Genomic DNA, 26,779 nt, shown 5'->3' with positions numbered 1-26,779 from the left:
GAGCAATTGAGTATCAGCAGCTCAATGACCCACAGCTGCAGATCGATCAATAATCAAGTCCTTTGGAGGAGTTAATCTGCCTAATCTCGCCCTACTGTCGCAGCCGCAACCTCTCCCTACGCTAATCAGAGCAGAGTGACGGGCGGCGCTATGTGACTCCAGCTTAAATAGAGGCTGGGTCACATGGTGCTCTGGCCAATCACAGCCATGCCAATAGTAGGCATGGCTGTGATGGCCTCTTGGGGCAAGTAGTATGACGCTTGTTGATTGGCTGCTTTGCAGCCTTTCAAAAAGCGCAAAGAAAGCGTCACAAAAGCGCCAAGAAAGCGACGAACACCGAACCCGAACCCAGACTTTTACGAAAATGTCCGGGTTCGGGTCCGTGTCACGGACACCCCAAAATTCGGTACGAACCCGAACTATACAGTTCGAGTTCGCTCATCCCTAGTTAAGACAGATGTAGGCACACTAAAAGACAGACAACACTGACAACAGGCAGTGTTGGATGCTTTCCATGTCTATCATGCGTTAATTGTAAATATATCCTAAAAGGTAGAAATTTTGTGCATCCTCAAACATGGGATCGCATTTTAGATACGACATTACCTGACTTGTGACTCCAGTTATATTATTTATGCACTTATGTGTCTGTGCAATTTGATTTATGTCGGTGAGACAACTACTGACTTTTAGTCACGTTTTAATAACCACCGGCTAAGTATAAGGAAAAAACGGCTTGACCTGCCAGTGTCAAAACATTTTGTTGACTTTAAACATACAGAAAAGGATTTGAGATGCTGCATTATCGATTTCATACCAATGCCTAGGAGAGGTGGCAACAGAATTCATTTGTTAAAAAAAAGGGAGTTGAAGTGGATTCACACACTGAATTCCCTTAAACCGCATGGTCTGAATGTGGATTATAAAATTGGGGTTGGCTAGGACAGTGGCTAGCCCTTTTGCTGCATATTATGATGTCGACCGCACCTGTGTATATTTTGTGATTATTTGTACTGGACAAAATATATGTTCTTTATGAATTTTCATGTTTTTAATTATTTTCAATTTTTTTTCTATTTTATTATAGATGGTATGCCACGGAGTATGGAGTGAGGAAACCCGAGGTGCTGATGGTGATTGATTTATTTTTGTCCATATTTGGGATTTTTTACAGTTATAGTCCGTTATTCACATGGCAGGTGGTTATGAGGAGAACCCTCTTAAATGGGTGGTGATAGGTGGGTTTCGATCACGGACGCAGTGCGACTCTGTACTAACGTGCTGATGCGCAACTGGTCTGAGGTCCCGGATGTAGGCTCCACTTCTTTGGTTGTGGTAGCCCTCATGCGACCCCACTTAGCCACTTATCCAGTTATATGGCACGAATATGTGCAACCGCCTTGATCCTATGCGTATCGGACTTTGCTATTGAAGCGCTTGATAGTAGAGGCACTATTCCCATATTAAGAATGGCAGACTTGACATCAGGGCTGCAGTACGCAGCCGGGGCATTATGATTACATCGAAACCCGGAAGTATGAAGTATGCGTCATCCAGACATGCGCAGTTGCGCTTTAGGCACGCCGGATCGCACGAGTTATGGCAGCCATTCACGCTCAGTCTCCTCCTTCACCCTCCGTCTGCAATACCATTTAGTAAGCACATAGCACTTTATTATTGATCACAGCTGGCACCGGTAATGTTATGATTAACAATTGTAAAAAAGGGCAGCACTCCAGAAGGTAAAAATGCAAAAAAGACTTTATTTACCCGAATGGGACATGGGACGTTTTCGGCTCTATGCAGGAGCCTTTCTCAAGCAGTGTGTACAGACAAAATACTGAGTTTATATAGCATTATACTGAGTCATATCAATTTACAAAACAGGTGTAATCAATTCATAACAATTAAAAATCAATATGATAAAAAATACAATTCATATACATAAAAATAACACAAAGTGTAACACAAATAATCACTAATTCATGATCATATAATGAATATCCAAATGACAAAGTGTATTCATGATTCTATAGTGTATAAAAATTCTTACACAAATTCATAATTTATATATATATATCCGAGAAACTCACAGTAGTCAGTGCCTCTAAAGACGCACAGAAAACTCAGCCCAATCAGCTGTTTTCAGAATGTATACTGTCTCCTTCTTACCCTAACATAGTAACATAGTACATAAGGCTGAACAAAGACATCTATCCATCCAGTTCAGCCTGTCATCCTGCAAGTTGATCCAGAGGAAGGCAAAAAAAAAAACTGTGAGGTAGAAGCCAATTTTCCCCACTTTAGGGGAATAAAACATTCCTTCCCGACTCCAATCAGGCATCAGAATAACTCCCTGGATCAGCGACCCCTCTCTAGTAGCTATAGCCTGTAATATTATTACGCTCCAGAAATACATCCAGGCCCCTCTTGAATTCCTTTATTGCACTCAACATCACCACCTGCTCGGGCAGAGAGCTCCATAGTCTCACTGCTCTTACCGTAAAGAATCCTCTTCTATGTTTGTGTACAAACCTTCTTTCCTCCAGACGCAGAGGATGTCCCCTCGTCACAGTCACAGTCCTGGGGATAAATAGCTGATGGGAGAGATCTCTGTACTGACCCCTGATATATTTATACATAGTAATTAGATCTCCCCTCAGTCGTCTTTTTTGTAAAGTGAGTAACCCTAATTTTGACAATCTTTCAGGGTACTGTAGTTGCCCCATTCCAGTTATTACTTTAGTTGCCCTCCTCTGGACCCTCTCCAGCTCTGCTATGTCTGCCTTGTTCACAGGAGCCCAGAACTGTACACAGAACTCCATGTGTGGTCTGACTAGTGATTTGTAAAGTGGTAGGACTATGTTCTCATCACCGGCATCTATGCCCCTTCTGATGCAACCCATTATCTTATTGGCCTTGGCAGCAGCTGCCTGACACTGGTTTTTGCAGCCTAGTTTGCTGTTTATTAAAATTCCTAGATCCTTTTCCATGTCAGTGTTGCCGACTGTTTTACCATTTAGTATGTACAGGTGACTTGCATTATTCCTTCCCATGTGCATAACTTTACATTTGTCAGTGTTAAACCTCATCTGCCACTTATCTGCCCAAGCCTCCAGTCTATCCAGATCCCTCTGTAGTAGTATACTGTCCTTTGTAGTATATATACAGTATACTGTCCTCTGTAGTATATATACAGTATACTGTCCTTTGTAGTATATATACAGTATACTGTCCTCTTCAGTGTTAATTACTTTACACAGTTTAGTGTCATCTGCGTAAATTGATACTTTACTATGCAAGCCTTCTACAGGATCATTAATAAATATATTGAAGAGAATAAGGCCCAATACTGACCCCTGAGGTACCCACTAGTGACAGTGACCCAATCTCAGTGTGTACCGTTAATAACCACCCTCTGTTTTCTATCATTGAGCCAGTTACTTACCCACATACAGACGTTTTCTCCCAGTCCGAGCATTCTCATTTTATATACTAACCTTTTATGTGGCACAGTGTCAAATGCTTTGGAGAAGTCCAGATATACGACACTAGTAAGGAAACCCCTCATTTCAGAACGGATCTTCCCACTCAAGGTGACAAAAAATGGTTTATTTAGCACAGTTTTTATTTTTATTTTTTTACGGTGTTCATCTGAGGGGTTAGGTCATGTGATATTTTTATAGAGCCAGTCGATACGGACGCGGCGATACCTAATATGCATACTTTTTTTATTTATGTAAGTTTCATTTTTGAAGCATAAAAAATCATGTAAATGTGATCAAATATCGTGCTATGGACAGAAGCACATTGGATTTGCTAGAAAACACAGTACTATTTACAACGCCAACCCTGTATGCAAAATATGGTCAAGTCATTTGTGAAATATCATTTGCCTAGTGGCACATACAACATATGTAGCTTTTCAGGTGCCAACATACATCAGGCATTTTGCAGTGAATCACCCAGTATTAACTCTTAATGCTGGTAGGCTGTAGGACTTTTTGTTGGTTTTGTCTCATGGATGTCTGTCACTCTTATGTTTATCTGCAGAAACCTTGTCCTGAAGATTTTTGCTGTTGTTACTGGTGCCAGTAGCCCCACTATACCAATAGGCTATAAAGAAAGCACAAGGGGCACAAAACCTCCACCATCTTAGGAACCTAGAGGGACCCCCCCCCCCTCCCCAACCTCTTTCCTGGCTAGTTCTTACTTTCTTATATATCTGTTGTGGGGTTTTGCTCTGGTAGACAGGATTATCGGACGCAGTATAGAGGCAACAACAAGTTCTTTGGATCAAACAGTTCAGTGTTTTATTCACACTTTAGGCAAGTGACAAAACAAGCAGTCATATGCAAACAAAAAAGTCACCTTGCGGTGTTGGTGGTAATTCACACAATGCAGCAATTCTGCCTCAAAGAGTCCTTGCTGATAGCAGCACCAACCTGTTTTCACGCCAAACAGGTAGCAAGCCTTCATCCAGACACAAGGCTCCCAGATCCCAACACAGAGACATGGCTTCTGAGCCCAGCTGCCTATTTAAGGACAGCCAGGTGCATTTTAAATCCAGTCCTGTAATTCACCTCACCTGGCTGTAAATCAGCCCAGCAGCACATGCTGGGAGGAAAATACCTGTTTTCCCAGACCAAACCTATCACTGTGTCACAATGTTAATATATTTATTTGAATGAATAACCCATTCAATTGGTATTTCAGACCCGGTTACCTCACAGGAGGACAGAAGCCATGTAAAAATAATTAAAAGAGGCCCCATTTTTAAAAAGTAAGGGTGAACAAAAGTCTTTGATTGTCTTGTTATACCCTGCTCACCTCTGGGATTCCCAGCACTGAGGGAAACAAGGATCCTCTAATGGGCATTTAATAATCTTATCATGCCAAGAAGAAAAATGGAGGTGGCTCTGTATTTCGTGGTCTATGGGAGTCACTTGTTTGGATCTACATCTCTCTCCATCAGTTCCACATGAATCAACAGAGAGGACCACAAGTGTGCATGGACACCTCTCCTATTTGTGGCTGTAGTAAAAAGTTCAGGTGTGTTCCAAAGGTTTTTTTTTTTTTTCCGCACAGGGGCTTCTGCCAGTCTTAATCCATTCCTGCCCCTCCATAACTAACACACAGTCACATGCTCTGGGACACGTCATCAGCATAGACGTTTTTGGTCTTCTCCACTGTTATCAGAAGGCGATTGCTGATCTCATGACGCCCGTAGTGACTGTGTGCCATTATCCAATCAGAACTAAAGGTGGTCATACACATTACACAAATTTTTGTTTAACAAACCAATTTTGGTGAGACTGGTATCATCTAATATGTATGTGTGCCAACTCTTCAGCAACGGCAGATGTCAGGGGAAAGAAGGGTCAGGCATGTTGGATTGCAACTTTTTTTTATCCTTCTGATTTTAGGAAGATTAGCCGGAGCCAACGTTATAGAGTGAGGATGTATGGTGGTGTTCCGTCTCTCCACTTATAGCAAATTTAATCGGAAAAAAAGTCAGGCATATTCTATTGCAACTTGCCCAATCTGTTAGTTCTAATGGAAGATTAACCAAAGCCATAGTGATGTACCAAATATCTATGGTGATTTGCTGGCTTTTCACCAATGGCGGATGTCAGGGGAAAGAAGGGTCAGTCATGTTTGTCTGCAACTTGCCCGATCATTTTGTTCTCAGGGGAGATTAGCCTGAGCCAGAGTGACAAATGAAATATGAATGGTGGTGTATCAAGGTTCCCCTGATGGGAGATGTCAGGGGGTTGGAAACTGGTCAGGCAATTTGGATTGCAATTTGTTCTATCGTTTTTTTTTTTCCATTGGAGATAAGCCAGAGCAGTCTTATTCCCCTCTTCCTGTTGAGAACACATGTGCATGGGGGGTGGGCAAACAAATTTGTTTGGCCGATAGCGATCTAAGGTGTTTTGACACCTTTCAGTAGACCAGTAGAAAATAGCAACATATTACAACCATTCCGGCCTGGTTTATCTAGAGATAATGTACTGGTCTCAGACCAAGCTCTTACATTAGAGAAGGAACCTCTCCAATTTAAGAACAGTTGTTCTGTTGGTCAAAGAAAGGCCAAATACTTATCAAGGTCAGTACTCCATCCATAAGAAATTGGGCCATTTAATCCTGAATAGTTTTTGGTTAAAAACATCTCAAGTTGAACTTTTCCTTCTGGTTTATTGTCAAGTTTCAAAACCAGCAACAAGCGTTGAAGACTCTACAGTCGTCGCTTGAACTTTTAAGAAAAAAAATCCCGATTGACATTATTCAGCATTTTCATAGATGCTAATCAGACCCAATTTTTCTTAACTCTCAACATCTGATCTGGGAATCCCTGTATTGTTTTTTTCTCTCTCTTTATTACATGATGATCAGCGCTCTCAGACACGCTCTACTTTTAACAAGTATGCAAGGTCATCAATGATTTTGGATGAATACATTTTGATTGTGAAGCATGTGATCATAATTAGGTGTCTATTATGCATTCACTCTATTCTGTGTTTATCATACATACATTCATCATCTCATTGTTCATTTGCATACTTCATATTTTGCATATACTAATAGATTGTAAGTCTCTTTTTAAAGTTTTTTTTTTTTCTAAATAAAAAGCCATCGAGGCAACTTGTCACATGGTCACGCGTTATTATCCATTATGTCCGGTAGACAGAAAAGTGATAGAAGAACCATTATGGCTCATGCATAGACTGTGTATGGCACCACTCTAACTTCTTATGGATCTGTAAGCACTCCATAGCCCACCACATGGGACACTCTAACATACAAATATTCTCTTGTAACAGAAATTTGTCCATGGTACCTGATGGAGCACTGCAAGATTCCTGAACAAATCTGAGGCATGAAGTGGTAGAATAGAGTCTCATGGACTGTTATCTGAACTTGGAGCTTTGAGACTGTTATCTGAACTTGGAGCTCTGAAGGAGCCATTACAAGGCCACATGCATGAGGTTTTAGCAGAAATATATATTACCAGCTAATTCTCATGATGATTTATTTCCTGGACGGAACTTATTCTTCCATAATATGGCACGTGAATGAGAACTGAAGATACATAATACAATTTAAATCATAAACAGGTAGAGTAGAACGCCATGGCTGCTATCTCAACTATCTCCATGGCTGACGCCACCCTGCTTGTGTTACCATGCTGCTGCCTCCCTCTAACCTCTATCTCCTTAGGGCACTTACCTCCAGCCTCCTAAAGGGCCAGTGTGTGCTGTTCCAAATCCCTGTGTATTTAGGGCACCTTCTCTTGGCAGGGGTGACTGAGCTTTAAGGTTCCTGGTGGCCAACAGAGGAGTTGAAGTCCAGTGCTTCTGCAACTCTCCTGTGTTTTGCCTGCATTTATTCTGTGTTTGTTCCTCTTTGTGCTCTAGCCCTACCTGTGTGCACCTACACTTCAAGTTTCAGTTCTGTTCATGTTTATGTTAACCCTGTCCATTTGCCTCGTCCGTGTTCCTGTCGAGTACCCAGCATTCAAACCCTGCCTGTGTCTTCACTAGTGTGCAGGCTGCTGGGTTATCCTTGTGTGTCTATTCATGTACACCACCAGTGTGCAGTCTGCAATCTGCATTTAAGTCTTAGCGGCTGTTTAGACTTCTTCTGCAGTTTGCCTATGGTTTTGATGCGGTTTCCATATACTGAGTTCCCTGTGCTTGCACCAGAGTTTCTGACCCTATTGGGTCAGCTGCCAACTCCACCGGGACTATTCCAGGAGGCAGTGTTCTGGTTGCGTCCCTGCAGCGAAGACCAGATCCCTGTACACGGGTTAAAGTGTAAATACCAGGGAGTGCCAGAGTAACACCTGTACAGTTAGCCCAAAGCCAAATTGGTTAGTAGGCACAGTGGGTCCACACTCACTGGTCCACACTCACCATAACATGCATGCATGAGGTTTAAGCAGAAATAACATCACCATTCAATAACCAATGATCATCAGTTTAGAAAATGATATAAATGACCCTTATTTTTCATTTTAGCCATTTCCCATGATGCAACATTTCATGGGCGGAGCTAAGCTATAGCATGCGGGCGGTGTGCACATTCCCTGGTGGCACAAAGTAATACATAAGGTAGGTTAAAGTTGACTCACTTACATGAAAATCAAAGTTCCTAGCTGCTAAAATGTACAAATCATACATACGTCATACAGGGAGCACAAATCTGTGAGTGTCAAGAGGCTCATATAATAGATTTCTGCCTGTGAACAATAAAACTGATAGATTTGTCTCTCCCACACCCCAGATCATACCTTATATTTCTTGCAGTAATATCTCAGGCTGCAACGATACTGATTTCTATTGAAACTCAAGTAGGCGGAGAAGCTAGCTACTTCCTCCCTCACTGATATGGAATATATTTCCCATCATTCCTTGTTTTTCGACAAATAAAAAAAAACTTGCAAAATATAAATTGAGATGAAGGTTCCGATTTCAGATCTGTCTGGCACATTTGGTCATCGATATCAGATCACATGAATCTGTCACAAGAACATTCATGGTTGCACCAGTCACAGTGTCTTATAGGTCTAGCTCAGCTGAATGTAATGATCTGTTTCACTTAGTGATCCACTGCTTTATTCTAGAGAGAAAAACATCAACTGGTTAAGCCCAAACCATTCTGTGCACCCTTACTCCTCCTGCTTCCTCTGCCAGCCCAAGTCAAGCACTATACTTCCATAGAGTTGAAAGAAATTATAGCAGACATTCTTGATCACAGCTTTATTCAAACAGGGGTCCCTCGTTCTAGTGATTCAGTGGTTGGATCCCAGCTGATGAGACACTAATAACCTATTCTGTGAATAGGAAAGGGGCGTTACTACCATAGCGGCAGACCATAGGACTGCTATGGGGCCCAGGGCAAGCGAGGGCCCAGTCTTAGATGGGATCATCTCCTCTTCTACTGGGGGTGAAAACTTGGTCAGAGCTCTATCCTCTAAAGGAACAGCTGTAAGCAAATGAGGCAGTGGAAAAAATGGCCCAAGAGTCACTGAAAGGGGTTTAGGTGGAAACCCTTCTGTCCTGTTTGGGGGGCCTGGTTTTATCCTTGCTATGGGGCCCTTACTTCTCTATGTACGTCACTGAAATAGGAGATGAGTGTTTTTCATGGGACATCTCATTAGGGCATCTTTCACACTACCGTATGGTTATTTCAGTGATTTGGCGGTCCGTTTTTCATGGATCCGTTGTTCAGTTTTTTTTTTTTCCGTTTTTCCGTATGGCATATACAGTATATAGTAATTACATATAAAAAAATTGGGCTAGGCATAACGTTTCCAATAGATGGTTTGCAAAAACGGAACGGATACGTAAGACATACAGATGCATTTCTGTATGTGTTCCGTTTTTTGGCGGACCCATTGACTTAAATGGAGCCACGGAACGTGATTTGCGGGCAATAATAGGACATGTTCTATCTTTCAACGGAAAAACGGAAATACGGAAACGGAATGCATACGGAGTATATTCAGTTTTTTTTGCGGAACCATTGAAATGAATGGTTCCGTATACGGACCGCAAAAAAAAACGGCCCGCAAAATGAAAAAAAAAAACGGTAGTGTGAAAGAGGCCTTAAGCTGTGGTCCATGATTGAAAGGTGCAGTCCAATATCTAGGATGGCCTCCAATGGGGAATATTCCTTTCACTTATTCCATATTACCTTACTTTCCTTCATTCGGTCTCGTTGAAATAATTGAAAAGATTAGACAGATAGATTAACCCTGTATAATCCCAGCACAAGCACAATACAAAAAAATCTCAGAATTCAGTGGGAAGGGTACTGAGATTTGCATGTGCTACATCGATATGCAAAGCAATAAGCTATAAGCTATTACTCAGTATTTGATGATAAAATAGCCAAGGAAAGTTCTGTACATAATTTGCATGGAAGTGAAACATGTCCAAAACAGCAAATAAACAAGTTTCTCCTATGCAAAATATAACAACGAGACCCAGCACGAAACACTGACAAGTACACCTTCTGTTTCAATGGAAAGAGTTTGATTTACATGTTGAAGCTGTGGAAGTTTATATTTAAAATGCCAGTACATAGTCTGCTATCTACTTAAGCAAACCACTTGGGCAAGGTTCACATGGGGACGAGTTGTATCTAAAAAAAAAAAAAGTAAATAAAAGCACACATTTTACAAAACCAAATCAAGAAGTAAAATTTTAATGTTTTCAAACACTTTCAACAAATAATGCAAGGATACAGCATTTAAACACTCAAAGAAGCATATATTAGAGGTACACCCTACATCTGCTTGGCAGTTGCAGAAAGTAAGTCAAGTTTTGCTGGGTCCAATCTCCTTTGCTAATGAATGGTGAGAACCTGTGATGGACATGTACAAGAATATCACAACTATAATACTGCCCTATGTACAAGAATATCAAAACTATAATACTGCCCTATGTACAAGAATATAACTACTATAATACTGTCTCCTATGTACAAGAATATAACTACTATAATACTGCCTCCTATGTACAAGAATATAACTACTATAATACTGCTCCATTGTACAAGAATATAACTACTATAATACTGCCTTCTATGTACAAGAATATCACAACTATAATACTGCCCTATGTACAAGAATATCAAAACTATAATACTGCCCTATGTACAAGAATATAACTACTATAATACTGCTCCTATGTACAAGAATATAACTACTATAATACTGCCTCCTATGTACAAGAATATAACTACTATAATACTGCCTCCTATGTACAAGAATATAACTACTATAATACTGCCTCCTATGTACAAGAATATAACTACTATAATACTGCTCCTATGTACAAGAATATAACTACTATAATACTGCTCCTATGTACAAGAATATAACTACTATAATATTGCCCTATGTACAAGAATATAACTACTATAATACTGCTCCTATGTACAAGAATATAACTACTATAATACTGCTCCTATGTACAAGAATATAACTACTATAATATTGCCCTATGTACAAGAATATAACTACTATAATACTGCCTCCTATGTACAAGACTATAACTACTATAATACTGCCTCCTATGTACAAGAATATAACTACTATAATACTGCCTCCTATGTACAAGAACATAACTACTATAATACTGCCTCCTATGTACAAGAATATAACTACTATAATACTGCCCTATGTACAAGAATATAACTACTATAATACTGCCCCTATGTACAAGAATATAACTACTATAACAACTGCCCCTATGTACAAGAATATAACTACTATAATACTGCCTCCTATGTACAAGAATATAACTACTATAATACAGCTCCTATGTACAAGAATATAACTACTATAATACTGCTCCTATGTACAAGAATATAGCTACTATAATATTGCTCCTATGTACAAGAATATAACTACTATAGGGGGGCGGAGCCTGACCTTGGAGCTGAATGGCTGCTTGTTCCTGAGCTCCTCTCCCTGGCAGCTATTATAGCCCCTTTTATTAGCTATTTACTCGGTGCCAATGGGGAAACCAGGCAAGGACTGTCACCCTGAGACACCAGAGCCGACTGGGGCCCGTTCCAGGCAACCTGAGATGGATAAATTCCTTAAGAAACAGTCCAGGACTCCTTCTGCTGAAGCATCCAGGAGGGCGCGGCAGCTCTCTGAGGCAGATGAAGGCTCTGAGGCAGGAAGCACTTCTGATGTTTCTGATTGCAGACCACTGAGAAAGAGATCAGATCTCAGGGACATTCTGGAATCTGCTCTTGCACCTCTTAAAAAGAACTTGGAGGAGATAAAAGGAGACCTGCGGCAGATTGGGAATCGTGTGGAGTCCCTGGAGCTAGCACAGGAAGCCATCCTGGTGCATGAGGGTAAGACCAGCGCAGCCCTGCAAACCCACAGAGACTTGCTAAACGATGCGCTGATGCGCATAGAGGATCAGGAGAACCGGAGCCGGCGGCGAAATATTCGCATCCGCGGCCTACCCGAAAATATTGCGATTGACGCGCTTCATTCAGTCGCATGCGAAATTTTCTCCTCCCTGCTGGGAGCTGAGAGAGCAGCTCCGATTGTCATTGAGCGCATCCACAGGGCCTTAAGGCCCAAGCCGAAACCTGGTGAGCCGCCGCGGGATGTAGTATGCGGCATCCTAAGCTATGTGGACACTGCTGCACTGCTCAAGGCGGGAAGGGAGGCCGACCGCATCATGTACGGTGATACCCCAGTCCTTTTCTTCCAGGACCTGGCCCCCTCCACCTTAGCCAAGAGGCGCATCGTGAAGCCGCTCTTAGAGGCCCTTAAAGCCACAGCTACGCCATTCCGATGGCTCTATCCCTTCGGTCTGGCCATCTTGAAAAACGGGAGGCAGTATACGGTGCGGACCCCGGGTGACCTGAAAGCTATTTGGGGCCCTCTTGGGATTGAACCCATCACAGTTCCCTCGTGGATGCCGGCTGATCAAGGGGATCCCCTGCCTACCCCTCCGGGTATAGATTTGTGGCAGCAAGTTTCACCTTCCAGAGCTGGGAAACAAGGAAAAGGCCGGTCGCAAGCACCTGTTACCTGACTTTGCTCCGGGAAGCGCTGAAGGCGCTTTTGTTCACTCTTCACTGAGTTCAATGTTCTGTGACTTTGCTGGGTCCCAAGACGTAGATACTCTGTCTGGCTCTGCCTGAGCTGAAGTTTCATCGTTTGTCCATTTGGACTTATTTTAGGCCCACTGCCCCGTTCTCATGGGTTTTGGGCCGGACCCTATGCTTTACTACCTTGCCTGCATGAGACGCAGGTTACGAGCTGTGTATTAGCGCACTGATTGCACTGTTAGTTATGCGGGGGTTATATGTCTGCATTATTGTCAGTTATGTTACTGATTATGTCCTCTCCCTCACCCCCTTCCTTTCTACCCCCGGTGGCCCCACAGGAGCCCCCCTCTGATAGATCCCGGCTGCTTGCCGCTATGAAAAAGGATCTCCAATGTGTCAGATGCTGGGTGGGGTCACGTGCTCCCTGTCCATGGGGAGACATTCTTTGTTATTTGGGTTGTGTTACTGTCTCATTTGTTATGTTTTTTCTTTTGACTTTCCCTTCCTCCTCTTTCCTCCCTTTCTTCCTCTTACTCCGTCCGTGGCTTTCTAGACTGGATGTCCTCTTGCTCTGGGCCGACAGGCCTCCTTTGTCTTCACTATGGCCTCTGTGGTAGTTGCCTCACTGAATGCCAAGGGTCTGAACGAGCCATGTAAGCGGTCTCAGGTGCTCTCTTTGTTACTGAAAGATGAGGCCTCCGTTGTATTCCTCCAAGAAACTCATTTTAAATCAGGGAAGATCCCGAAATTGTCCCAAAACGCATTCCCACAATGGTTTCATAGCTCTTTTGCCTCGGCTAGCAGGGGCGTCAGCGTGGCCGTCCACAAGCGCCTACCCTTCAAACACTCCGCTGTCCTTGCGGACACTGATGGTCGCTTCTTATTCGTTAAGGGGCACATCGCTGATGCGCCTGTTACCCTGGCTAATTTATATGCCCCTAATAGGGGTCAGATCCCCTGGCTCGTTCGGACTCTTGAGCAATTACAGGCTTTTAGTGAGTGCATGCGTACATTAGGAGGTGACTTTAATGTGACTATGGAGCCAGGCCTTGACTCGTCCTCTCAGAGGTCTGAGTTGTCCCACAAACTTCTGCGACGTCTGAAGACTGCGCTGAAGAAGTTGCGGGTTATTGATGTGTGGCGCACTATGCATCCCTCTGGTAGGGATTATACGTTTTATTCAAACGCAAAAAAATCCTTCCATAGGTTGGACTACTTTTTTTTATCCTCCCCCCCATATTTCTCAGGTGGTAGACACGAGGATTGGGAACATTACGCTTTCTGATCACGCCCCAGTATTTCTCCGAGTGTCTATGACAGCTCTTCCTAAACGTGAGAGAATATGGCGTCTTAATGACACATTGATTTCCGACCCTACCAATGCAGCTAGAATCTCCCGGATTATGTCTGAATTCTTCTCTCTTAATGCAGTGGGCGACCCTCCTCCCTCCCCCTCCATCTTGTGGGAGTCTCATAAGGCGGTGGTTAGAGGAGAATTAATTTCCCTGGGCTCGTATGTTAAAAAGTTGCGCTCCAAGGCTGTAGATGACCTGCTGTCCCGCATAGCGAGTCTTGAACTGACCCATAAGCAAACCCAGGCTCAGGCTGTGGCTGCTGAATTGGCGGAGGCTAGGACGGGACTGAAAAACTTGCTCAACGCCAAATCAGCGAAACTTATATTCCGCTCCAGGTTTAAAGCCTATGCTCCTGGGAACAAAGGGAATAAACTGATGTCTGCCATGGCTAAGCAACGTCACGTGGATTCATTTATCCCTGCTATTCTAGATGCGAAAGGCAATAAGCACAAGTCGAAGAAGGAGATTAAGATGATTAAGCTACCACCCCCCACCACCTCTGGAACCCCCTCTTGGCTGTCTAGGAGACTATCAGATGCCCGTGGGATCCCTAAACCGCTGTCTACCATATATAAGGAGTTACTCTCAGCCTCCCCTCCTGAGCTACATTTCCTTTCTTCATGGGAAAGGGAATTGTCCATCCACCTTACAGACCCGGAAAGGGCTTTTGTCCTTACACACTCTCACGGCTTTAGCCGCTGTATTAAGGTACAAGAAAACTCGTATAAGCTGCTTATGAGATGGTACAAGTCCCCGGAGTTCTTGCATAGGCTTAACGCAGATTTCCCAAGTGAGTGAGTGCTGGAGGTGTAGAAAAGACGTAGGCTCTCTGTCACACATTTGGTGGCACTGTGAAAAGATTAAAGCGTTCTGGACCAGTATAGAAGCTCTGATAAATGAGGTGTGTACTAAGCAGGTTAAGCTGGATCCTAAACTGATCCTGCTTTGGTGCCCTAATGACTCGCTTTCCCCCTGTAGATCTGATCTTCCTACTATGCTCATCACGGCGGCGAGACTTCTTATCCCGCTGCTTTGGAAGGATACTGAACCTCCCACTGTTTCGATGTGGAGGGATAAGGTGGATCAGATCTACAGGTTTGAAGAGCTGGCCCACTGGGAATCTTGCACGCGTCCCCGCTTTCTGAAAATCTGGTCGCCCTGGAAGACATATAGGAAGTTCCCCTGACGGAGTTGGGGAAAACTCCCCTACCCCCCCCCCCCTTCCTTTCCCTTCCTTTCCCTCTCTTTTCCTCTTATTTGTGTTATATTAGATTTTTATTGTCTGTCACATTAGATGTATCATTTTGTACAACATGTGTTGCACTGACATGCATTTGTGGTCACGTCCATGGCTGATTTGTGACTATGCCTTACCAGTGATGCTACGATGGTTTGTGATCGATTGATATGCCTTACTCTTTGAATAAAAATACATTTGGTTAAGAATATAACTTCTATAATACTGCTCCTATGTACAAGAATATAACTACTATAATACAGCTCCTATGTACAAGAATATAAATACTATAATACTGCTCCTATGTACAAGAATGTAACTACTATAATACTGCCTCCTATGTACAAGAATATAACTACTATAATACTGCTCCTATATACAAGAATATAACTACTATAATACTGCCCCTATGTACAAGAATATAACTACTATAATACTGCTCCTATATACAATAATATAACTACTATAATACTGCCCCTATGTACAAGAATATAACTACTATAATACTGCTCCTATGTACAAGAATATAACTACTATAATACTGCCCCTATGTACAAGAATATAACTACTATAATACTGCTCCTATGTACAAGAATATAACTACTATAATACTGCTCCCTATGTACAAGAATATAACTACTATAATACTGCTCCCTATGTACAAGAATATAACTACTATAATACTGCTCCTATGTACAAGAATATAACTACTATAATACTGCTCCTATGCATGAGAACATAACTACTATAATACTGATCCTTTGTACAAGAATATAACTACTATAATACTGATCCTATATACAAGAATATAACTACTATAATACTGCTCCTATGTACAAGAATATAACTACTATAATACTGCTCCTATGCACAAGAATATAACTACTATAATACTGCTCCTATGCATGAGAACATAACTACTATAATACTGATCCTTTGTACAAGAATATAACTACTATAATACTGATCCTATATACAAGAATATAACTACTATAATACTGCTCCTATGTACAAGAATATAACTACTATAATACTGCTCCTATGCACAAGAATATAACTACTATAATACTGATCCTATGTACAAGAACATAACTACTATAATACTGCTCCTATGTACAAGAATATAACTACTATAATATTGCTCCTATGTACAAGAATATAACTACTATAATACTGCTCCTATGTATAAGAATATATCTACTATAATACTGATCCTATGTACAAGAATAGAACTACTATAATACTGCCTCCTATGTACAAGAATATAACTACTATAATACTGCCTCCTATGTACAAGAATATAACTGCTATAATACTGCTCCTATGTACAAGAATATAACTACTATAATACTGCCTCCTATGTACAAGAATATAACTGCTATAATACTGCTCCTATGTACAAGAATATAACTAATATAATACTGCTCCTATGTACAAGAATATAACTACTATAACACTGCTCCTATGTACAAGAATATAACTGCTATAATACTGCTCCTATGTACAAGAATATAACTACTATAATATTGCTCCTATACACAAGATTATAACTACTATAATACTGCTCCTATGTACAAGAATATAACTACTATAATACTGCTCCTATGTACAAGAATATAACTACTATAATACTGCCTCCTATGTACAAGAATATAACTACTATAATACTGCTCCTATGTACAAGAATATAACTACTATAATACTGCTCCTATGTACAAGACTATAACTACTATAATACAGCTCCTATGTACAAGAATATAACTACTTCTTAAAAGTAAAAAATATAAATGCTTATGAAAACGTGTAGAAATCTGATACTCACTTCCTTCTGGGATTCGCGTCCCAACCTATCCCTTGGTTGAACTTTATGGACGTTTGTCTTTTTTCAACCGTATTAACTATGTAACTATGTAATACTATAATACTGCTCCTACATACAAAACTATAACCACTATAAGAATATACTATTATTATTATTATTATTATTGCAGCCTTACATGGCTGTAGTAGCAATTTTGATTATTTCCCATTAATGTTCTTCCTGATGTGTAAATGTTTTGCTCACAATATACAGATGATACAAGAAGATGAAGGTTATAATAATTGGAATACTTTCATTATGTTTGTACGTCTCGTGCAGATTTCACCACATTTCAATTAGCACGCCGTCTATTCTTCGGTAACATGCTCTTCACACATTGTCACAGAAGTTTAACGGATTAAATGGCTTTTTTCCTCTTTGCTCTCAAATAATCTACAATTTTTTCTTATTGATTTCAGATTAATTTATGTTCCAGATCTTAAAGTTTCTTCACATTGAAGTCCTGCTGGTTTTACACATCCCCCCCCCCCCCCGCCCCCTCTTCGGATAAGACCCGGCCCTGGTACAGTAATTATACCCTGATTATCTATGTTCTCATTAGAAGGGATGGGGCATGCATTAATGTAAACAATAGAGTTCTTTTCATATATTTTTCACAACAGGATTTTTTTCTTATTTTGGTTTTTAAACCCACATAGGCCGTATATTATCAATGGATTTTCTAATTTTTATATTTTTACACTAAATATCTGACTTGTGTAGGGGCCACAGCTCAGTTGGGTTGTGGCCAAAGTGCAAGTGAATTGGCTGCTTTATGTGTCTTTACCCTTAAAGGGCTATTTACATCCATAAACATCCAATAGGTACAAGAGGTCAGGGAACGCCCGTTCTCATGATGGGTGCATATTCTAGAGTCAGGACCCATATCTATAGGGCATTTATGACATATTCTGTGGACAACTCTTAGTCTTTAAGGCTGTATTAACATGACTGCAAACCTCGGATCCGCAAAACAGGGGCACCAACCATGTGAACTCCGGATCGTGATGCAGATCCGTTGACCTCAATGGGTTTTTGATCCGACAGATGCGGCCAAAGATACTGTAGAACGCGTCCTATCTTTTGCGATGCAGAAGCACAGACCAGAAATCACACTGAAGGGCTTCCTTTTGTTTCCATGGGTTTCTGCAAAAGATAGGACATGTCCTATTTTCGGCCGCATGTTGTGGGTCGTGGACCCACTGAAGTCAATAGGTCTGCTCCTCAATGTGGACTGCACAAGAAGGGTGCCCCAGATTTGCAGATCCATCGTTTGCAATGTGCAAAACGGGCACGGCCATCCCATGATCGTGTTTTTTAATCAATCAGAGCTAAAGACTCTGCATTCACCTATATGGGAGTTCGTGAAATACCCGAGTTGGAGTGTAAAGTGAATGGAGGGTGTCTCCGCTTGTGCTGTGCACTCTCGACTTTGGGCCCCTGTTCTACAGATAGCTGCAGGTCCCAGACCTGCACCTATCTTACACTGATGGCATATCCAGAGTTCATTTCTACAAGCATTTGATTCTGGTTATCGTCCCATGTAAAAGGTTTATGCCTATCTGGAAAATCATGAAGCTCCCATAGAAGTGAATGGAAAGAGCCACACATGTGGGTCTCTTCTCTGTTAAAAGTGGTGCTGTTCGGAGCCCTGTTCTCCTGTGGATATGTCATAATTGTCTAAATTAGAATACCCCTTCAATGTACCTTTGTATGTCTCTTGTATGAACACAGTAGAACTCCATAAGTATGGATTCTGTGTGACTGTGAGAGAATAAAAATTATGGCATCCTACATCTGGTCCTGTGGTATGGAGGTCATCTAGAAGCATTGTTCTTTGCAAGGACACTAAGGCAGGACTGGTTGCAACTTTAGAAGTATTTTTGAACATGCTCAAATGTCATGACTTATTTAAAATGAGGATTGACTGATCCTATGGAGTATAAAAGGTGTCTGGTGAAAGGATCTGTAGTTTTGATATCAGAAATAGCATTGCCTGCTGTATTTTTTTTGGTACCACGAATAACAGATCCCTGGGACAGAACACCGAAGATGGTGAGACATTCATAATAATTATGTTGTTTTCTAACAAGAAGAAGAAATGTTGTTGAACACAAAAATGTGAGTGTTATATGGATCAATAGGTCTTAGAAGGTCCAAGTTCTCCTTGTGGAGATCCAGCTGATATAATCAGTCTTGCCTATATCCTGTCAGAATTTAGGGTTGCAGTGTAGGGTTCAAGCTCTGGGAGGTTTGGCTTCAGTAGGACCAATATCATACAGTTTCAATTCAACCAAGCACAAAGGTTTTCCAAACTAAGAAAAATTGGACCAAGGCAGGAAAATTAAATCCCCTGTCAGTGACATCTTTCCAGTGCTCCAGCCCTCTGCAATTGCGCACATCATCGCTGTAGTACAGTAAATAAAGAAAGGAATTTATTACCAGATAGCACTGGAGCATCAGTGGAGGTCACTACCGTTTTGTAATTATTTCATGGCATTTCTCCCCTTGGCCCAATTTTTTTTTGATCTTGGAGAACCCCATGAATAACAATATTAGAAGCAACTTCATCAAAAAATATTCAAATGACCTGAACAAGTCTCTTACCTACTGTTGAACTTTTCAGGATGTTTTTCTCGCATCATATGAAATCTGTGAGCAATGGATGCATCCTGTAGGAAGAAAAAACATTGGCCATTGGATGTTTGTGTTCATAAAGGCTTGTAACAATTAAGATAGAGGTGTGTTCCTTCACATCTATTCTCTCCACTAATTGTGAATGGAATTGACAATGATTAAGGGGGTTGTCCCATCTTCACAACCTCTTTGAACCTGGACCCTTTTTCAAAAAGACATCAATGGGATCCTTTGATTGGTGTTTCACTATACTTGCCTTGGTGATGGAAACCTCTACAAGAAATGGCTTCCACCCTGGAGGACTCATTACAACCATGGAATGGACATCATGTAATACTACAGTACCTCCATAGATTGGACAGCCCTTTTAACTAGATGCCCATGACTCAGTAATGAATTTTTTTTGAGGGGGAAGTGGCTATTCTGCTGGACAGAGCTCTAAGAACCATAGACCATCTATGGTCAACATGGTTGAATCTCTTTGTTCCTATAGATGTCTGGAAGGGTCAGCAAAGTAAAAAAGTGGCACAGATTGATATGTTCTACCATCACTTCAGCTCCCTTGATTAACACAGTGAAGGAAGTTCCAGTCTGTAGCAAAAAAAATTTTTTTATTGGAGGTAAGAGATGCACCCTACCAGATTGACCATCTTGAAGGCCACCATCTTTGACAATTCTCTTTTTATTGAAAAGCATAATAAAAATGCATTCCACAACGGTTTACAATAATGTGGGCAATAGAATACAGCATATTCATTACAAGCGTACATCACATTATCCTGACAGTGTAGAGACAAGCATCCAAAATATGAATCCTACATCCAGTTGACGAAAACACATACATCCTTCGTGAATCAGATGCAGGTGGAATAAGCACAGTCCGCTGATTGACTGTCATTCATAAGCTACATCTACAGAACACCAATATCCATAGAACCTTGTGGTTTGACAGGTGAACAAAATGACATAAGAATCAAGGAAAAAAAGGGGGGGGGAGGGGAGAATAGGGGGTGAAGACCGGGGAGTCACGAGGAAGAGGAAAAAGTAGGGGATAAGGGGAATGGGGAAAATGTGGGGAAGGGAATCAACATTGGTCATCTGTCCATGACTCGTAGCCAATTACAACATATCAAATAAAGAGAGTACGCACTAATTGCACCTGTGGGTGTAGGCAATAAAATTATGATGGCTAAACACAGATAATCCTATGAATCAGCGATAAGTTTATACTTAGTCAATCCGAATACGGCTCACTCTACAGTGTTGCTAGTGGTCTCGTGTGCCAAGTATCTGTTTGTTTGGTCACCCCTAAATATGAACCAAGGTGTCCAAAGCTTCATGTATGTATTGTGATTCCTGTCCTCCCAAGCTTCCACAGTAGGGGGTTCTGTGCGTAGCCAGTGTTGTGTCACGGCGGACGTACACTTAGTACAAAAGATAACACACCAACCAGGCTCTGGATGAGAGACAGGGGAAGGGTCACCTCCTAGCTAATCCCTGACCTCTTTCCCTGCACTGCTCAGCCCACAGCAGACCTTGAAGGTAGGTGTGCTAGTGTCCTCCAGCCTGGGCTGACAAAACCCTGAACTCCCTAAGATGGTGAAGTGGGGAGATAGGAGCAGTCTGCTCGCACAGAACCTGGATGGAATAGAAGACACAAACAACCAAACTAGAAATGACACTTATCTCTGAGAGCAGGAACTGACAGCCAACCTTCCCTCCAAGCTTCCCAGACCAGAATGAACAGTATAATCCGCTCAGGGCACTGGGCAGTGTGCTATTTAAACTAAAGACCCCACCCAGTGCACCTGATGAGAGGCGGATCCAGCACGGCTCCAAAGCAACCACTAAACTCGTGCTGCTATCCTTGCTGACCTCCGCACATCGTCAGAGTAGGGCATGACATGTTGTGGGATGACCAATCTCGCAGCCTGGAGTAGGTGAGTGGTCAAACACCTTTTTGAGGGTGAGAAAGTAGGAGTTGGGAGCCACAGGAGCACCAGGGTAGGGGGCACCGCCACGGTGACATGTGTTATTTTCTGAATGGTGGACAGGATCCCTTCCCAAAATGTCCGAATCTTGGGGCAAAAACATAAGATATGAGATAAAGTGCCTGTGGTGTCTAAGCACCTCCAGCATTTATCATCCCGTCTCATACCCCTTGTGAACATTTGCTTCGGAGTCTGATACCATGGGGTAAGGACTTTGTATGTGTGTTCCTGAATCCTGGTGCACCTAGAAAAACCATGGGAATGCGCATGTATGCGCATAATATCCGTCTCACTCAGCACTACATCTAGTTCAGCAGCCCAATGCCTCAAGTATTGCGGCGTTCCAGGGGAGCGGGGACTAACCAAGGTCAAATAGCACAGGGAAATGAGCTTGCGAGGGATGGTCTCAAACGTCAAGAGTTTCTCCAACCAAGACTGGGTAGGATTGTGTCTATTACTTCCTATCAACGGCTTGGAGACTGAATTAAGCTTGATCAGTTCTAGGAAATTACAGGAGCTTATAAGTGTATGTAGCGGGTGGTCACTAGAGAGGGCACCAGAGGTCGCCCCTAGGAATTCCTCTGTCTTTGCGTAACTTAAGCCAGATCGGAGCTATTTGTTTTACATTCGGACGCATGTTCAGTTAACCTTCTGAACAAAGGGATTGTTCAGAAGGTTAAAGGGGTTATCCGACTTAAATAAATGTATTCTAATTACTCTTATTGTAGTCCAGTGAAAGTTTCTTCAAATCACTTTCATAACCTATCTTTCCCTGTTTGGCCAGTTTACTTATGGGTCATGTGACCCCCGACGTCAGCAAGCTGGCTCTGGTCATGACGTCTCGTTTACAGGCTTCTCCCTGCTTGAGGGAGTGGCCAGGCTCTGTAAACGAAACGTCAGAGCCTCTGGTGCCCGCCTCCCTCTAGATCTCCTCACACTGCCTCGGCTCTGGTATGCGATCGCTCATGCGCAGTACATACCAGAGCCGAGGCGATCTCTTCCCCGGCAGCAGGGTATGTTTCTCCCTCCTGCACACACTGGGGCTAGAGGTGCCAGTTTGTAAACGTTCTCCTCTGCATCTGGGGATCGTTATTACAGCCCTGTACCCCCCTCCCCCACTAGTACACATTACACAGTTACCACCCCCTGTGAAAAATAAATAAATAATTGGCCATTATTTTATTTGATTCAGCTATATAAAATCCATATCTGCCACCAATATATGTATTTATCTTAGTGTTGATCACGAATATTCGAATTGCAAATTTTAATTGCGAGTATTTAGAATATCGCTAAATATATTCATAATTGCGAATATTCGATTTTTGGGAAAATACCAGTTCATGCGAATTTTTTTATTTTTTTTTGAATTTTCGCAATCAAGAAAATAATGCCTGGAGATCATGAATTCGCGAATTCGCGAATTCGCGAATTCGAATATTGCCCCTGCCGCTCATCACTAATTTATCTAAGCAATATCCATAATGAATATATATTTGAATAATATAGATATTGCTTAGATATAGATAATGCTAATGGTACTTTCACACTAGCGTAAGTGTATTTTCACACTAGCGGCAGGACGTATCCGTTCACCCTGTCGGATCCGCCCTGCTGCTATTTGGCCGTGCCGCTGGACTGCCGCTCCGTCCCCATTGACTATAATGGGGACGGGGGCGGAGCTCCGGCGCAGCACAGCGAGAGGTTGCAGGACTAAGTCTACTTTCACACTTGCAGCATAGTCATCCGGCGAGCAGTTCAGACAACGGAACTGCCTGCCGGATCCGGCATTGCAAAACAACTGAAGGATGGATCCGTCCTTCCAGTCTGGACATTAGCAGACCATGAAAACTGTGAAAAAGACTGCCACACGGATCCGTTCATCCGCATGACAAGCGGATAGACGGATCCGTTCTCGCAATGCATTTCTAGACGGATCCGCACCTGGATCTGTCTACAAATGCTGTCAGTTGTCACACTGATCGACGGATCCGGCAGGCAGCTCCAAAGACGGAACTGCCTGCCGGATCCGGCATTGCAAAACAACTGAAGGACGGATCCGTCCTTCTGGTCTGCGCATGCACAGACCGGAAAAACTGTGAAAAAGACTGCCAGAGGGATCCGTCCATCCGCATGACAAGGGGTGAAGGAAAGGTCAGGTTGTTCACGCCCAGAAATATTCATGAGGCAGAGCTGAGGCTTTGTTGTGATACGTCCCCTCAGCATGTAAACAAAGCAATAACAGAACCATGAAAATGTGTAAATATGGGTTTTAACTTGATGAAATCTAGCTTAACCAAATTATATGTATATCCTGATGGATTTTAAGAGTTTTTTTTTTATTAACTCGGATAACCCCTTTAAGTTTATTATTTAGCTGCTGAATCACTGAGGCAGTGCCCCCTAGTAGAGCTTGCGACCTGAGATTAGAAGCGTTGAGGCCCCACAGACCTGCCCTCTGAACCGAAGAAAGCTGATCAAGCTCCAAATCACTCCCCCAGGTTCGGTATTTAGAGGCGTGAAGTTGGATCCATCTTTTCAGATGTATCGCCTGATAGTAGAGATGTGCGTCTGGCAACCCAAACCCCCCTGTGTTCCTCCTCTGTATCAACCTATTGTGGGCTATCCTGGCAGTCTTCCCGTCCCATAAGAATGTTCTAAAAAGTCTCCTGACCTGACAGAAGAAGGACATAGGGAGAAAAATAGGCAACATCTGTAGTACATAAAGGAGCCTGGGCATGATGAAGGCCTTTAAGAGATTCTTTCTGCCCATCCATGAGACATAAGGGATTTTAAGAGAATGAAGTTGATTCTGCACATCCTTTAGTAAGGGACTAAAGTTGAGAGGAAAAATTTGGTCTAAGCTAGCAGGTAACTTAATCCCCAAGTAGGAAAGGTGAGAGCCCTGCCAAACGAACGGGGTCATACCCTTTAATAAGGAAACCATTTTGCTTGACGATGAGACATTCATCGCTTCTGATTTTGTGTAATTGACCTTAAAGTTAGAAATCCTTCCATATTGTTCAAAGAGGGATAGAAGATGCGGAAAGGCTCCGACAGGGTTGGTGAGCATTACCAGAAGATCATCAGCATAAGCGGCTATTGTAAATTCAGGGGAGCTATCATTGACCTTGAGACCTCTTATGTCAGGATGTTCTCTTATCACCTGTAAAAACGTCTCCATGACCATGACATATAGTGTAGGTGACAGTGGGCAGCCCTGGCAGGTCCCATTTGTAATCGGGAATGGCTGGGATAGTGTCTAGAGTTGAGCGAACACCTGGATGTTCGGGTTCGAGAAGTTCGGCCGAACATCCCGGAAATGTTCGGGTTCGGGATCCGAACCCGATCCGAACTTCGTCCCGAACCCGAACCCCATTGAAGTCAATGGGGACCCGAACTTTTCTGCGCTAAAAAGGCTGTAAAACAGCCCAGGAAAGAGCTAGAGGGCTGCAAAAGGCAGCAACATGTAGGTAAATCCCCTGCAAACAAATGTGGATAGGGAAATGAATTAAAATAAAAATTAAATAAATAAAAATTAACCAAAATCAATTGGAGAGAGGTTCCATAGCAGAGAATCTGGCTTCCCGTCACCCACCACTGGAACAGTCCATTCTCAGATATTTAGGCCCCGGCACCCAGGCAGAGGAGAGAGGTCCCGTAACAGAGAATCTGTCTTCATGTCAGCAGAGAATTAGTCTGCATGTCATAGCAGAGAATGAGGCTTCACGTCAGCCACCACTGCAACAGTCCATTGGCATATATTTAGGCCCAGCACCCAGGCAGAGGAGGGAGGTCCCGTAACAGAGAATCTGGCTTCATGTCAGCAGAGAATCAGTCTGCATGTCATAGCAGAGAATGAGGCTTCACGTCAGCCACCACTGCAACAGTCCATTGGCATATATTTAGGCCCAGCACCCAGGCAGAGGAGGGAGGTCCCGTAACAGAGAATCTGTCTTCATGTCAGCAGAGAATTAGTCTGCATGTCATAGCAGAGAATGAGGCTTCACGTCAGCCACCACTGCAACAGTCCATTGGCATATATTTAGGCCCAGCACACACACAGGCAGAGGAGAGAGGTCCCGTAACAGAGAATCTGGCTTCATGTCAGCAGAGAATCAGTCTGCATGTCATAGCAGAGAATGAGGCTTCACGTCAGCCACCACTGCAACAGTCCATTGGCATATATTTAGGCCCAGCACACACACAGGCAGAGGAGAGAGGTCCCGTAACAGAGGATCTGGCTTCATGTCAGCAGAGAATCAGTCTGCATGTCATAGCAGAGAATCAGGCTTCACGTCAGCCACCACTGCAACAGTCCATTGTCATAAATTTAGGCCCAGCACCCAGGCAGAGGAGAGAGGTCCCGTAACAGAGAATCTGGCTTCATGTCAGCAGAGAATCAGTCTTCATATCATAGCAGAGAATCAGGCTTCACGTCACCCACCACTGTAAGAGTCAATTTTCATAAATTTAGGCCCAGAACCCAGGCAGAGGAGAAAGGTCCCGTAACAGACAATCTGGCTTCATGTCAGCAGAGAATCAGTCTTCATATCATAGCAGAGAATCAGGCTTCACGTCACCCACCACTGCAACAGTCCATTGGCATATATTTAGGCCTAGCACACAGGCAGAGCAGAGAGGTCCCGTAACAGACAATCTGGCTTCATGACAGCAGAGAATCAGTCTGCATGTCATAGCAGAGAATCAGGCTTCACGTCAGCCACCACTGCAACAGTCCATTGTCATAAATTTAGGCCCAGCACCCAGGCAGAGGAGAGAGGTCCCGTAACAGAGGATCTGGCTTCATGTCAGCAGAGAATCAGTCTGCATGTCATAGCAGAGAATGAGGCTTCACGTCAGCCACCACTGCAACAGTCCATTGGCATATATTTAGGCCCAGCACACACACAGGCAGAGGAGAGAGGTCCCGTAACAGAGGATCTGGCTTCATGTCAGCAGAGAATCAGTCTTCATATCATAGCAGAGAATCAGGCTTCACGTCACCCACCACTGTAAGAGTCAATTTTCATAAATTTAGGCCCAGAACCCAGGCAGAGGAGAAAGGTCCCGTAACAGACAATCTGGCTTCATGTCAGCAGAGAAT

General features: G+C 42.7%; 1 protein-coding gene across 1 annotated transcript in view; it reads right to left on the bottom strand.

Annotated features, from left to right (window-relative positions):
- The window catches only part of DGKB (diacylglycerol kinase beta), a 638,462-nt gene that overhangs the window by 276,455 nt on the left and 335,228 nt on the right, over positions 1-26,779 (bottom strand). Inside the window, exon 20 of the mRNA XM_044295049.1 lies at positions 19,652-19,716. Coding sequence (XP_044150984.1) covers positions 19,652-19,716 — 65 coding nt within the window. The remainder of the gene's footprint in view (positions 1-19,651; positions 19,717-26,779) is intronic.

The sequence above is a fragment of the Bufo gargarizans genome, chromosome 5 (assembly GCF_014858855.1).
Source record: "Bufo gargarizans isolate SCDJY-AF-19 chromosome 5, ASM1485885v1, whole genome shotgun sequence".
In the NCBI taxonomy this organism is placed as follows: Eukaryota; Metazoa; Chordata; class Amphibia; order Anura; family Bufonidae; genus Bufo; species Bufo gargarizans.
The sequence above is the reverse complement of the archived record's forward strand: the minus strand, read 5'-3'. Positions and strand labels throughout refer to the sequence as shown.